At 54.8% G+C, this 13,338-nt stretch overlaps 4 protein-coding genes across 4 annotated transcripts; 1 reads left to right on the top strand and 3 right to left on the bottom strand.

The window, feature by feature from the left end:
- Nucleotides 1-283: 283 nt before the first annotated feature.
- A1O3_08687 (uncharacterized protein) lies at nt 284-4,240 on the top strand (the record flags this gene model as incomplete). Its single annotated transcript, XM_007738784.1, has 2 exons — nt 284-385; nt 572-4,240. The coding sequence occupies 2 exons, from the start codon at nt 284-286 to the stop codon at nt 4,238-4,240; spliced, it is 3,771 nt and encodes a 1,256-aa protein (XP_007736974.1).
- Nucleotides 4,241-4,573: 333 nt separating this feature from the next.
- A1O3_08686 (uncharacterized protein) lies at nt 4,574-6,710 on the bottom strand (the record flags this gene model as incomplete). The annotated part of the gene is made up of 3 exons (XM_007738783.1): nt 4,574-5,535; nt 5,583-6,456; nt 6,525-6,710. 3 exons carry the CDS (start codon nt 6,708-6,710, stop codon nt 4,574-4,576), a joined length of 2,022 nt encoding a protein of 673 aa, XP_007736973.1.
- A 1,780-nt stretch (nt 6,711-8,490) lies between these two features.
- On the bottom strand, nt 8,491-8,793 carry A1O3_08685 (uncharacterized protein; the record flags this gene model as incomplete). Its single annotated transcript, XM_007738782.1, has 1 exon — nt 8,491-8,793. A coding segment is annotated over one exon (303 nt), but the record flags the coding sequence as incomplete, so codon positions are not given.
- Nucleotides 8,794-10,984: 2,191 nt separating this feature from the next.
- Nucleotides 10,985-12,569, bottom strand: A1O3_08684 (uncharacterized protein; the record flags this gene model as incomplete). Its single annotated transcript, XM_007738781.1, has 2 exons — nt 10,985-12,334; nt 12,393-12,569. 2 exons carry the CDS (start codon nt 12,567-12,569, stop codon nt 10,985-10,987), a joined length of 1,527 nt encoding a protein of 508 aa, XP_007736971.1.
- Between the last annotated feature and the right edge of the window lie 769 nt (nt 12,570-13,338).

The raw sequence follows: 13,338 nt of genomic DNA, 5'->3' as shown, positions 1-13,338 counted from the left end.
ACATGCACATGCAGCTGTCTTGACTGCTAGTGTATGTTTCTTGCCTTGGTGTCAATCTTGTTGGCCACGGAGCCCTTCGCCAGCCTTGAAGAGTGTTGGCTACGGAGCCGTTTCTTCGCCAGCCTTGAAGACAGTTGAACACCATCAGGTCTGTTCTGGCCTTCGTGTCAATCCTGTTGGCTACGGAGCCCTTTCTTCGCCAGCCTTAAAGACAGTTAGCCACAGAGGCTTTTCTTCGCCAGCATTGAAGACTATTTCAACCCGTCAACACTCAGACTCAAATATGGCGCCCGCCGTACGAGCCGAAGTGACATTAGTCTCGCTCAAGAACTGTCTGGTCAACCTGCCGCCCGGACTGATCGCATTGATCAACAATACGAATATAGTAAGTAAAAGGGAACTCCTACTCCTACTCCTTGGGGAAAAACCCTTCATCAATCAATCCTCCCCCCTTACTACCCCCCCAATCACTTCCCCCTATCACTTCCCCCCTATCACTTTCCCCCTATCACTTTCCCCCTTCCACCCCCTACCAAGTGCTTAGCTTACATGTCCACGTCTATGTCTACAGCCAGCTCAAAATGTCGTCGTCGAGCTGCAATACCGGTCGCAGACGCTTTCTGCCGCATCCATCTCGAGCAACAATGCAGCCGGATTCCAGCGATCCGCCTATGTGGGATGGACGGGAATGCCGAGCCGGACCAGACCTGCGTCGGTCATAAACAACAACAACGACCGAAGTCGATCTGGATCCGGGGCCAGGGAGCAGCAGGACAGTCAAATGGTGGAAATCGACGCGACGTTTGCAAAAGTGCTCGGCCTGTCCGAAGGTCAGAAGATCGGCATCTTGATCCATCTGGACCCGCCGGTCGCACACAGCATCAACATTGAACCTCTTACTCCGGCCGATTGGGAAGTGATCGAACTGCACGCCACATTCTTGGAATTGAACCTGCTATCTCAGATCCGAGCCCTGCCGAATCCCGCCTTTAGCGGCAAGGCCACCGTCCAGGCCGAACATAGCCACCCTCTGACGCTGCACCTGTCCCCGACCGCCACGGCCAACATCATTGTCACCTCTTTGGTTCCTCCCATTCCGAGCACCTCTCCATTCGCCAAAATCGCCCCGGACGCCGAGGTCATTGTCGCTCCCAAAACTCGACAAAGGTCGGGCCGAAGCACCAGGGGAGACTCGAGGAGCATCGCCAGCAGACGCAGTGGCAAAAGCGGCGTCAGCAATGCCCGCGGTTCGAACTCGAAGAGAGGTGCGGTCAAAGCTGCCATCTTCATGCGCGGCATCGACCGGGCCACTGCAGACGGGTTTTTCGATGAAGCGTCGAATGCACCTCCAACCGACAAACTCTGCGTGTGGCTCAGCGACGACGTCATTGCAGCAGAGCAGCTCAAGGCGGCCACATGGGCAAATGTGACAGTGGTGAAGCCGTCCGGGTTGCGGGCGCCGCTGGATTCGAATCAGATCAATCAGCTGAAGGAGGAGGAAAGCGGCGAAGTTGGAAGACCGGCGTCCAAGCTTGTGGCCCAAGTCCTGCCGTGGCCGAATGCCCTCGACAATCGACACGTGGTCCTGTCATCTTCTCTGTGCAGAATGCTCGGAGTTGAAGGTATGGTGGGCATCATTGTCCGGCTCGAGGCCGCAGCACCGCCACTGCCGCGATATTCGATCAAGAAGTTCCAATTCTACCCCTTTCTACCGTCGAATTCGAATTCGAAGAGGAAAGAAGGCCTGAAGTTTGGCGGAGACTCACGAGCTGCGAAACAAGCCCTTGCAGACAAGCTTCGCCTGACCTTTTCTGGCGACGACGGCCTTCTTTCGGGCCCCATCACTGACGGGATGGTCCTGCCTCCTGCTGGAGATGCATCTTCTGCTTCATCGTTTGACGGTGGGATTTTGAGATTCCGCCGAGCCACAGGCCAAGACGAGGACCGGGACCGGGGAGACTCCTGCCTGTGGGTGCATGGACTGGAGCAAGACCACGAATTCGACGTCAAAGCAGAAGTTCCGAGGCCCGTCGAACTGACCAGCATCTTTTCCACTTTCGCGCACGGCATTCCAGCCAAAGTCCCGCACTTGGTGGGCGCCGACGATGTTCTCAAACAATGCATGTCCAATCTGACCCTGTGCTCGTCCGTGCTCTTGACCGGCGGGGTCGGGTCGGGCAAGACCTCGCTTGCCCAGTGCATCTCGCAACGGCTGCGAGAAGATTATGTATTCAACGTGACCTATTTCGCCTGTCAGAAGCTGGTCACCGACGAAACGAGGGTCTCCACGATCAAGGAGACCTTGACGAGACTGTTCATGTCGGCGTCCTGGTGCGCCAGACTGGGTGGGCAGTCGGTCGTGGTGCTGGATGACTTGGACAAAATCTGTCCCGTCGAGACTGAATTGCAGGTCGGAAATGACAACGGCCGCAGTCGCCAGATCACCGAAATTCTGTGTGCCATTGTCCGGCAGTACTGCAGCATCCATTCCGGCGTGGCCTTGCTGGCCACCGCCCAGTCGAAAGATGCGCTGAACAGCATCATTATTGGCGGCCACATCGTCGGCGACATCGTCGGCATCAAAGCGCCGACGAAAGAAGTGCGCCGCGACCTTCTCGACTTTCTGACCAACGATGGCTCAACACCAAGACACGGACACGCACACGGACACGGCCGAAACGAGAGCGACACACAAAGCATGTCCGAGAGTTCCTGGATGGACCCGTCGGACCCGTCGAACCCGTCGTCTCGACCAGGCTCGTCCACTTCTTCATCTAGAGTCGAAGGCGAAGGCTTCCGCCTCTCTCACGGCCTCGACTTGCTGGACATTGCAGGTAAAACGGACGGGTACATGCCTGCAGACCTTGTCCTTCTTGTGTCGCGGGCGAGGAACGAAACCCTGACCCGGATCATCGGCGAAAACGACAACTTCGACGGCCCTGCAACCATCACCAAGGCCGACTTTGCCGCCGCGTTGAACAATTTCACGCCATCCTCCTTGCGGAACGTCACACTGACCCGTTCAAGCACTACATTCTCCTCGATCGGCGGGTTGAAAGGCACCCGGAACACGCTGCTCGAGACGCTCCTCTACCCCACAAAGTACGCGCCCATCTTCGCGCGCTCGCCACTGCGCCTGCGGTCGGGGATCCTGCTGTACGGCTACCCGGGCTGCGGCAAGACGCTACTCGCGTCGGCCGTCGCCGGCGAATGCAACCTGAACTTCATCTCGGTCAAGGGTCCTGAGATCCTCAACAAGTACATCGGCGCGTCGGAAAAGTCGGTGCGCGACCTATTCGAGCGTGCCCAGGCCGCCAAACCGTGCGTGCTGTTCTTCGACGAGTTCGACAGCATCGCCCCGAAACGCGGGCACGACAGCACCGGCGTCACGGACCGGGTGGTGAACCAGATGCTCACGCAGATGGACGGTGCCGAGGGCCTCGAAGGCGTCTACGTGCTGGCAGCCACGTCCCGGCCCGATCTGATCGACCCTGCCCTCCTCCGTCCGGGCCGGCTGGACAAGAGTTTGCTGTGCGACATGCCGGACATGGACGACCGGGTAGACATCCTCCGCGCCGTGAGTAAGCAGCTGCAGCTGACTCCCGAAGTCGACAATCGTCTACTCAGCGTGGCTCAGCGCACCGACGGCTTCAGCGGCGCCGACCTCCAGGCGCTCATGTACAATGCGCACCTGGAGGCTATCCATGATTTGCTCGGCGACATCAAACTCGGCGACAAGGACAAAGTCAACGGCTCTAATGGTGCCCGAGACGGCGCAAGTGGGGGCCCAGGCCGCCGGCGCAAACGCAATGGCACCGACAAGCACGACTTCGTCCAGTTTCTCTACTCGGCTGAAGAGGACGCGCGGGCAAAGAAACTCCTCACCTCGTCTGCCATGGATTCGAGGGCAACTGTCGCCGCCAAACTCGAAGAGCTCAAACTAGCGCGGAAGCGTGAGAAGGAGCTGCTCCGGAGCAGTCTCGCTCGACATTCGTCTACTTCGACATCGGCGGGTATAGAGAGCAATACCAACGGCAAGGAAGACGGGTCCGGGAAAGAGGAGGTCATCATTGAATGGAGGCACGTGGAGAAATCACTGGCAACGACCAAGAGCTCCATCTCCCGTGATGAGCGACGGCGGCTGGCGGCCATCTACCGCGAGTTTGTTGTGGGAAGAAATGGAGAGATGCCCAGCGGCGAAGGCAACCGAGAGGTTGGTGGACGGACGAGTCTGATGTGAGCGGTCAAGATGATGTGCGCGCAAGAACAAGGACGGAGACGGTGGAAGCTGCCAGCCGAAGGAGCAGGAGGCTCCCTCCGAGAAAATTGACCATCTATAGTCGTAAAGACTGAGGGAAGATTTGATCTCTCCTTTTCTCTCTCCTTTCTGATCGCGACTTGCAACTGTACGTTGCCTTGCCTCAGCGCCAAACTAACTCTTACTGCTCACCCCGCAATGCTGTGACTAGCCGCCCCGAATGTCATTGTGCAATACCTGTTCAATTAAACACTGATAATATGGAAGCTGAGAATTGTCAAATGAATCATTACCACATAACCGCGTCTGGTATCATCACTTGGATGTGGCGCGACCAATCGCAAAAACACCAACAATCACAACGGCCAGAGTGACAATCGCCCCCGGAAGGAGGAGGTCGTTCGGGACGCCCTGGATGATCTGCTCTTCTTCCTTTGATTGTGTCGAGACGACGGGCGGTCGTCGCAGTCGTATCGTCTTGACCCTCGGGAACTCTTCTTCTTCGCTGTCTGCATCGTCCCCGGCCGGCACCTCCTTGAGCACCGATTCAGGTGGCGTGGGAGGCTTTGAGAGCTGTGGTCTGGGGTCGACTGTCGCGACGATCGGTGGCTGTGCCGGGTCGTGAACGAATAAATCAACCTTGTCCCGCTTTCCTTGTCGGGCAAGGAGGATTGCATCGAGTAGATCATGATCTGTGGTGATTGAAACGGTGTCGCCTTCATCGTCCAGATAGCTTAGTGCATAGCCAGTCTTGCCGAGCTTCCCTTCTTCCACCGTTGCTTCTCCTCCTACAGCTTCAATCTCCGAGCCAAGTTTCGAGGTGACCAGGCTGACAAGTTCCGCGATACCATTTTTAGGTGCGACTTGTATCCGATGGACGCGACCGCTTGGAGCCTTGAATTTGAAGGGGAACGGGGTGTCTTCTGGAGCTTCAATTGACGGTAAGACTTCAGAGTGGATATCATCCCCACGATGTGATGCTGAGTCCTGAGGCAGGACACTATCACCCCTCTCGATGCCAGGCCGAGTCATCTCCGAATCTAGCAACGAGCGATGGCCTGCTGTGGTCGGACGATGGCTCCCTTCTCCTGACATCATAGACTCGGTGTCGTCGTGGTCCATGGACAACCAGAACTTGTTCCATGCTGGACCTTCAGACTCCCCGGTGTTCATGGTGTTGATTTGCTCAAGGGTAGCATATGTCAGTTTCAGAACGTCGACCATACCCACAATTTCTCCAGTTTCGTTCATAACCGGTAAGTTCAGATAATGGCCATCTGTCATGATCAGTGATTGAATAGAAAAAGGAGGACGGATCACCTACCGTGCATCTTGCGCAACGCGGCTTGGATGCTCATATCCGAAGGAGCAAAGTCGGGATGCGGTGTCATCACCCTGACCACACTGCAGTTGGTGGGGTCAAGGCCAGGCGCGATAACACGCAAGACCACATCCTTGCTGGTGAAGATGCCAGTTATCGAGCCTTGATCCTGCACCAAGACGGCCGTGGTATGGTTTTCCTTCATGAGTTGAGCTGCCTCCTTGACCGAAGTTCTGACGGAAACGGTAGTTGGGGGCAGACCATTCAGCACAGACTCCAAGGTAGGTCCAGACATTTTTAGCCTCAGCGCCTCCACATATTGGATGATTTGCTGAGGCTGGCTGGAGCCAAGTTCCGACTGCACACCCTCAAGGGCATCGTACAATTTGCGTGAAGAACTATAAGCGCGCTCCAACTTCTCCATGGCGTCGTAGAAGCATTTGGTAATATCGAGGATACCAGAGATATCCTGGTTCTCATCCATGACGGGCAGATGTCGGAAACCCTTCCTGACCATCAAATCCAGGGCATCGGTGGCGCTGGTATCGGTTCTTGCGCACAACGGGTTCTTTGTCATGATCTGTTCAATGGTGATCTGGCTTGCTTTGATTCCAGCTCCAACCACACGAAAAGCCAGATCCTTTGCTGTAAAAATACCTGCGATCCTATCGTCGTCATCGGTGACCAGAACGCAATCCTCTCTCTTTGCAGCCATCAGCTGGGCAGCCTCTGCGACTGTGGTGCTGGGCTTGATCTGCAGAGCCTGGCTGGGTTTCAGGGCCAGGACGGTGCCAGGGGGTGCTTTCCGGGTGTGTCGGGCACGAGCAGGGGCGTGTTTCTTCTTGCTGAGGTCGGCCTCCATCTTGCGTCGGATGGCCTGCAGCAGATTGTCAGACTCCCTTCCCTGGCTGGTCGAGACCGGCTAGCTTTGCCCTGAGGACTTACCTCGTCTCTCTTGCTCTGTTTCTGCCTGCTGGCGGACATTGTCGAAGTGCCAGACATCTCGCTCGGTGCGGCACTCGGGGTAGACTCTAGCTTTGGGCGAGGAATACCGGAAGGGCTATCTGTGAAAGGGATTTGACCGCGCCTGGTGTTGGGCGTTCCTCGATAAGTACCGTTGACTCCAGACATGATGACAGCCTAGCGGAGGGGATTAGGAGGGTGTAGAAGAGTGACCAAGATGGTCTCTAGGTGGTCTGTGAGAGTGTGGCGGTCACAAAACAGGCAGTCTGTCGGGCAATCTACTGGACTTCAGACTTCAGGGAGGGAACAATCGGGTTCAAAGTCGAACCTGTCCACTCGATTGGCTGCTGCCGTACAAACGAAGTAAACAATCGATAGGGAAACTGCGCCGAGTCCGAGTCACGGGGTCGCCCCTAAGCCTTAGGGCCCACTACAGGCTGCAAGAGTTAAGGAGATTCGGGCAAGCTCGGCGCCGGGGACGAACAACATTCCAAACCAAAACAACAACTGGAGGCCAATCTTATACAGATACTGTATCCACTTCCGGATACCGAGTCCACAGGGCAGTTCTCCCCGGAGTTTTCAATGTTTTCTCTCATGGACAGCTCTAACCGTGTGTAGTATCTGCTGCCGTCTTCCAAGCCCGCCCTTTCATGAGACAGAGGCATCATTCTTCCGAAAGAGGACATCTCAGGCGTATACGATTTTACAGGTATTACAGACTATAGATACGCCATTTCTAGCTGTGAGCAAGTTAGTTAACCGGGCTTTATAATGGGTGTACAATTGAATCCGTGTTTGGAGGTTTGAAGTCTCAACGTTGAGGTCAAGACGTGCCCATGGGCTCCTTCCCAACGACAAGATGCTGTCACAGTCGCGGTCGCGAACCTAGGAGTGCCTGCCCTGCGTTGACCGGCATCCAAGGGGTTCAACCGGCTTCCTTGCCGCTGGACTGGCAAAATGTCTTTGAAAACGATGTGTTGATATAATCTTCGAACCTTTTCCTGGGGTTATGCCTGTTGGGTGATTCTACACCCAGGGTTTGTCCACTCCCCTCTGCCAAAGCCGGTGACTCCTCTTCTCTCCCTCAGGCACTAAGACGTGCATGTACTCAACCACCCACCAAACAGGGCCAAGAAAAAGGGGGAGGAAAAGAAGAGGACGACAAGGCCGCAGGAAGAGCAAAAGTCCCCGCGCTAGACGGGCGAATTCAGACAAAATGTTAGCTCTGCTGCAATCAGTGAGTTTGCATTTGGTGATCCAACGCAAAACTCCTTGCGAAATGCGCTGCTGACATGACCATGAAGACTATCAGGAAGCTACAAGTGGAAGAGCTCAACACCTTACATTCTTGTTTTGCGTTAAACCTTTCATCATCTCGACTATGCTGTCGGCCTTCTTCAAAGCGTCTTGGCCTACCGGGCTTTGCAGCTCTCATTTTAGGTATCGCAAGTCCCTAGATTCCTCAGATCTGCGTGCTCAGTACACAATTCAACCTGCTTCTGGTGTCACCTTCATGTCGGCGCTAGAGCACCGAACAGTATCGACACCAGCAGATTGAACACCAACATCTGCCAAACTCCGTGCGTTGATTTTATTCGCCTCCCAATTATCGACCATGCAGCACTTGTTGTCGGTGATGCTGTGATGGTTACAGTCGCCGGTGCGCTGCTGAGGCTGCCGGTATCCAAGGTCACCACCTTGGTCGAATAGCTTGTCACGAGCGAGTCAAAAAGACTAGAAGTCGGACCTGACGTGGGAGTTGATGTCGCAGGTGTGGTCGAGGCTGAGTCGTCCGTCAAAGTACTAGTTGTACTTTGTGAACTGGTGTCGTTATCATTGGTGCTAGTGGTAGAGGTGGTCTGCGCGCTGGAGGATGATGGGGACGGCGTTATGGTCGAGGTCATCTGCAGACATGCCGGAGTTAGAGCTGAAACATTTATCCTGGACTTGATCTCACCTGGATAGAGACTGGACTTGATTGACTCCCTGTCTGAGAGTACAGAGCCAGTGTCAGCGAGTAAGTCCCTTCTACGAGCTCATATGTCGCGCTGTCCGGGTTGGATGCATTACAGAAAATGGTGTTGCCATAGTTCGCGACCGCATTGTGGGTTGGATTCGAATCGCAGGGAGGCGAGGAGATCAGACAGGCGTTGACCAGGCTGGCCAGTTTGGCGTTCTGACAGTCGCAGGCCAAGGAGAAGCCGCATTGCACGACGGTATTGTCGACGCCAAATTGGAAACACTCTTTCTAGTCGAAGGTCAGGCACAAATGGTATGATTACCGAGGAGAGAGGAGGGAGATTGCAGAAGCCGTGCCAGTGAGATGCAGCGGACAAAGGGCATGTTAGGCGTGGTCTCGGTTGGAAGGTATAGATGGGTACTAAGATCGAACTTACTGCGCAGTCAGGCAGGTCCGACCACTTGCTGTAAGTATAGTCGGCAGTGACGGACCGAACCTGAAGGCTGAGGCAGAGGATGAGAGTGAAGGTGAGTACCGAAGAGATGAATAGTATGTCTTGCTGGAACAGCATCATGGCTGTTGTTGTTGTTGCGTTTCCTCAGGTTCAATGCAGTGCAAAGACGAGCTGCGCTGTGCTGTGCTGGGAAAGTTTCAACTGGTATGCAGGTAGTGAAGGGAACGAGTGCGCAGTCAGCACTAAGCACTCAGCCTGCGAAATTGAAGTTGAAGTCTCGAGGGGAGGAGGAGGAGGAGGAGGAGGAGGAGGAGCAGGAGGAGGAGAAGAAGAAGAAGTAGGAGGAGGACGACGCGAAGGAGGAGATCTATCAAGGTCGAGCATGAAGAAGCCGTGAGTGAAGCAGAATTAGACCTTTCGACCTTTCAACTCTTCACTTTCAATTCTCAGTCTGGAGAGCGTAAATGTATCGTGACTGTGTATCCCTTGTTTGATGGGATGGGGACGGCACGAGATGGAAAGCAGCAAAGGTCGGTCTGTGTCTGCGTCTGTATCTGTGACTGCAACTGACTGACTGCGTAGGTTAAATCTGGTCCGCGGTCGACGGTTAGTGGAACAGTGAAGACATCCAGGCTCTGCCTCAGAGTCGGACTCAGATTCAGATCCAGCCTGTGCCGACGAGAACGAGAATGAGAAAAGAGTTGAGTGGTACTATTGATTCCTATCTACTGCACACACCCGCCTGAGTAATTGCTTCATGTTCGCGCCTTGCTGGTGCTGGTGTTGCTGGTGCTGTGCTGGTTATACGCAGCGACCTGCTCTTTCGACTGAGAGAATGGACGAGAGGTACCAGGTAGCCAGACTTAAACGCAGGTGTGCACTGCTCTGTATTTTGGACTTACCTACGTACCTACGTAGGTACGTATGGAATATGTCTGTAGCAATTGACGCAGACGCAGACACAGACGCCCTCTCCACTCGACACACAAAGACCATCCAGCTCCAAGTCACACAACCACAACCACAACAGAGATCCATGGACACCATACCCTGAAACGTAGGTACGTAGGTAGATACCTAGTAGTGGCAGAACCAGTTATCAACAGCGTGAGGATTTCACTCCTATATCCTAGATCTGCAGTGGCTATGGCGACACCAGACCGACACCGACACTGACACCAACACTGACACCGACACTGACACCGACACTAGCGCCTTTTGCTTTCTGAGCTGTGACCTGTGATGTGTGATCCTGTGATGTGTGATCCGAACCAGAGCACAGTGAAGGTGACTGAATCTGTAAAGACAGACCCACAAAGCTTCACAACTCCGACCCGGTTTGACACACGAGGGGAGGCATCCCGGGAGGCGCCCCGGATAGTGGCGTGTCATAGTCATGGCCGTTCCTGTTTCTTGGGCATGGGCATTGGGTGGCAAGACACTCCATGGTACCACAGTACGAGCACAACTGCTATGGATGACGCAGAGATCTGTCACCGGGTCTCGTCGCTCGGGATGGCAGTGAAGCTCACCTCACCTCGTGGATAGGAGCATGTCTGTTTGATCGTATTGCATACCTACTCTCGTGGGACGCAAAGTCCACCAGTTGTCCTGTCTCTTCTCTTCCCTTCCGGCAAGGCTTCGATGAGCGTGGCCTATACCAATACTGTAGTCCAGATATGGCCAAGGCTGAGAGATGAAAAGAGTGGCCGTACTAGTATTCGAAGAGGTTATTGCGGTAGGGGGGAAAGCACAAGATATGATGAACGATGGTAGGTGCAGCGTTCGACTATGAATAATCTGATCATAGGCAGCCTTGTTCCTTGCAGCAGTGAGCGCCGAGTTCAAGCATGATACCGTTTCGTGTTCTAATCGTCTAATAATACAATCATAATACAAGCCACTTCCTCGTGTAGCTCTGCATGTCGCACTCTCCACAAGCCACAAGGCATCGAAATGCGTCCAGAATGGAATCTAGGTAGGGTGTGGAAACAGCCCACTGCTGCATGCCCAAAACCGAAATCCTCAGAGTTCGCTAGAACGACTCTGTCTTCTCCAGACTTCATCCGCATTCGCCCTTCCCTTGCTCTCGGGCACAAAGAGTCCAACAAACGCCCCGAATGCAGCCGCCAGCGCCGCAAAGATCCAGAACACACTCCCTCGGGGGAGCGCAGCATTGATCATAGGAAAGAATTGAGCGACCAAGAAGGTCGATAGCCAATTGCAGGCAAGTGCCCAGCTTGAGGTAGCTCCGACAGCCTCGGGACCGACCAGCTCACTCGCCAGAATAAAAGGCACCGGACCCAATCCAGCACCAAAACTGCAGACGAAGAGCACTAGACCGAGAACGATGGGGACTCGGGCGTCGTTGGACAGACCTGCCGCAAGCATGACGGACGCCGACCCCATTCCTGCAAGTGACAGGAGCAGGCATGGTTTCCGACCCAGTCTGTCGGCCAGAGGAGCCGTCGCCAGCGTGACGAGCACGTTTGTGGCCGAAACCATGACTGTAATCAGTGCCGCTTGATTCGGCATGATGTTTCCCAGGATGGAGACGCTATACATGACAACGCTGTTAATACCGCTGAGTTGCTGGGCCATCATGACACCGGAGACTGCAATCACAGCTCTCCGGTACGTCGGGTTTCGAACGACCTCGAGAAAGGACATAATCGGTTGTCGTTGTGATCCAGATCCCCGAGGAGGTCCAAGAAGACTTTCCTCCTCGGCTTCGCCTGATATTTCCCAGTCTGCCATTTCTTCGCCGATGTCAGCTTCTCTGCCTCTGATGCGTTGCAGTATCCCCATTGCCATTCGCGGTTGGTTGTTGGCGGCCAGCCATTTGGGGGTCTCGGGAGCCAACATCAGCCCAAAGAATGTGGCCCCGGCAACGAATCCGGCTGCGGCAAGAATCCAGCGCCATTTGTCGTTGGTGGACAAAAAGTATCCGAGGAGCTGTGCGATGAAGATTCCTAGGTTGATCTGGACCTGGGTAAAGGCCCCAAAGAGTCCACGGCTTTCTGCTGGTGCCACTTCAGAGATGTACATGGGAGCAACCACGGTGGCTGCCCCTGCTCCCAGGCCAGAAATTGTTCTCCCTAGCCCCATAACCCACATGCTCCCTGCAAGAGCCTCTGCGATGGGTCCAATCGCCAAGAAGAGGGTAAGACCTCTCACTGCGACCAGACGACCGAATCTCGTGGCCACAGAACCGCTGAAGAGGGCTCCGAAAAGACCTCCGATAGTGAAGACAGACTGAATCATGCCCCACTCGGCCGCGTCCATCGGTATGCATTGTGGAAGGCTGAGGACACCATATCGAGGCGGTTCATCCACTGTGCAAGTGATGACCTTTTCAGGGGCGTTGAGTTCTCCCTGACCAACGTCAGTTTTAGATTGCACACATTGCTCTTTTGATTGACCCTGCACTCACCAGGTGGTACCCAAACTGAAAGGGGCCGAGAGTGACGACAAAGACCAGGAATATGAGGAATGGAGTGATGCCCGTGGGAGACGCCATTGAGCCCTCGGAGGCCTGGACCGCAACCTCCAGCTCACTTGACGACTCCTTGAGGGATCTGTACCCACTGCTAGTTCTTTTCAGCATCATTCCGTCTATTTGGGCCAAAAATTTGGAGGGGAATCTGTGCTGTCTTGCTGGGAACAAGACAGAGCCAGGAGAACACCTACATACCTTATATTGACTGCTAACGGCCGATAAGCAATGAGAGGGTATGGGGTGGAATGGCGTCGTATAGTGCGTCATGGTGCGGGAGAGGCGTCGACAGGCAGCCGAATTGTTTCCACTGTCTTTGGCTGATTGAGAAGGAAGCGGCGGCCTCCGATGGGAGAATATGGGGGAAGTCGAGGCCAATCTGCCGTTTCCGGGCAAGCGCAGCCGTGTCGCCTGCCGCGCCCGCGTCTGCGCCGGATCATTGGTTGATCCGAGGTCTGCCAAGGCACGGATTGACGCCTCGTACAACGCACGCCCGACCTCACCTCCTCTGGAAACCCCAATCCCCTTTGCCTTCCGCATTCTCAGACCCGCTGATGATGAGACGTGGAAATATCCTTGTGTATTCGTTGCCGTCTCATCACATATGACATCGCTGTGCAGCTGCGAGGATTGAGTTCTTTACCTGCCCCTGTAAAATCGCCTTTATCGCCACCATTTTCGGAGGATACTGTCCACAAACACCGGCAGGCTTCGCCTCTCGCACAGCGATTCATCTGTGATCGCGGCCGGGTCCGTTTCTACGCAACTCCACGGAAACCACAAGCGATGAGGAACAGCCAGTCATGTTAGGCGATGCCGCTTCCTCACGGTTGCAAAGTCCGACGTTTGGTTCCGCTGGTAGGACATGTGGAAGCCTGATTTC

Source organism: Capronia epimyces (assembly GCF_000585565.1).
Source record: "Capronia epimyces CBS 606.96 chromosome Unknown aczIQ-supercont1.8, whole genome shotgun sequence".
Classification (NCBI taxonomy): domain Eukaryota; kingdom Fungi; phylum Ascomycota; class Eurotiomycetes; order Chaetothyriales; family Herpotrichiellaceae; genus Capronia; species Capronia epimyces.
The sequence above is the reverse complement of the archived record's forward strand: the minus strand, read 5'-3'. Positions and strand labels throughout refer to the sequence as shown.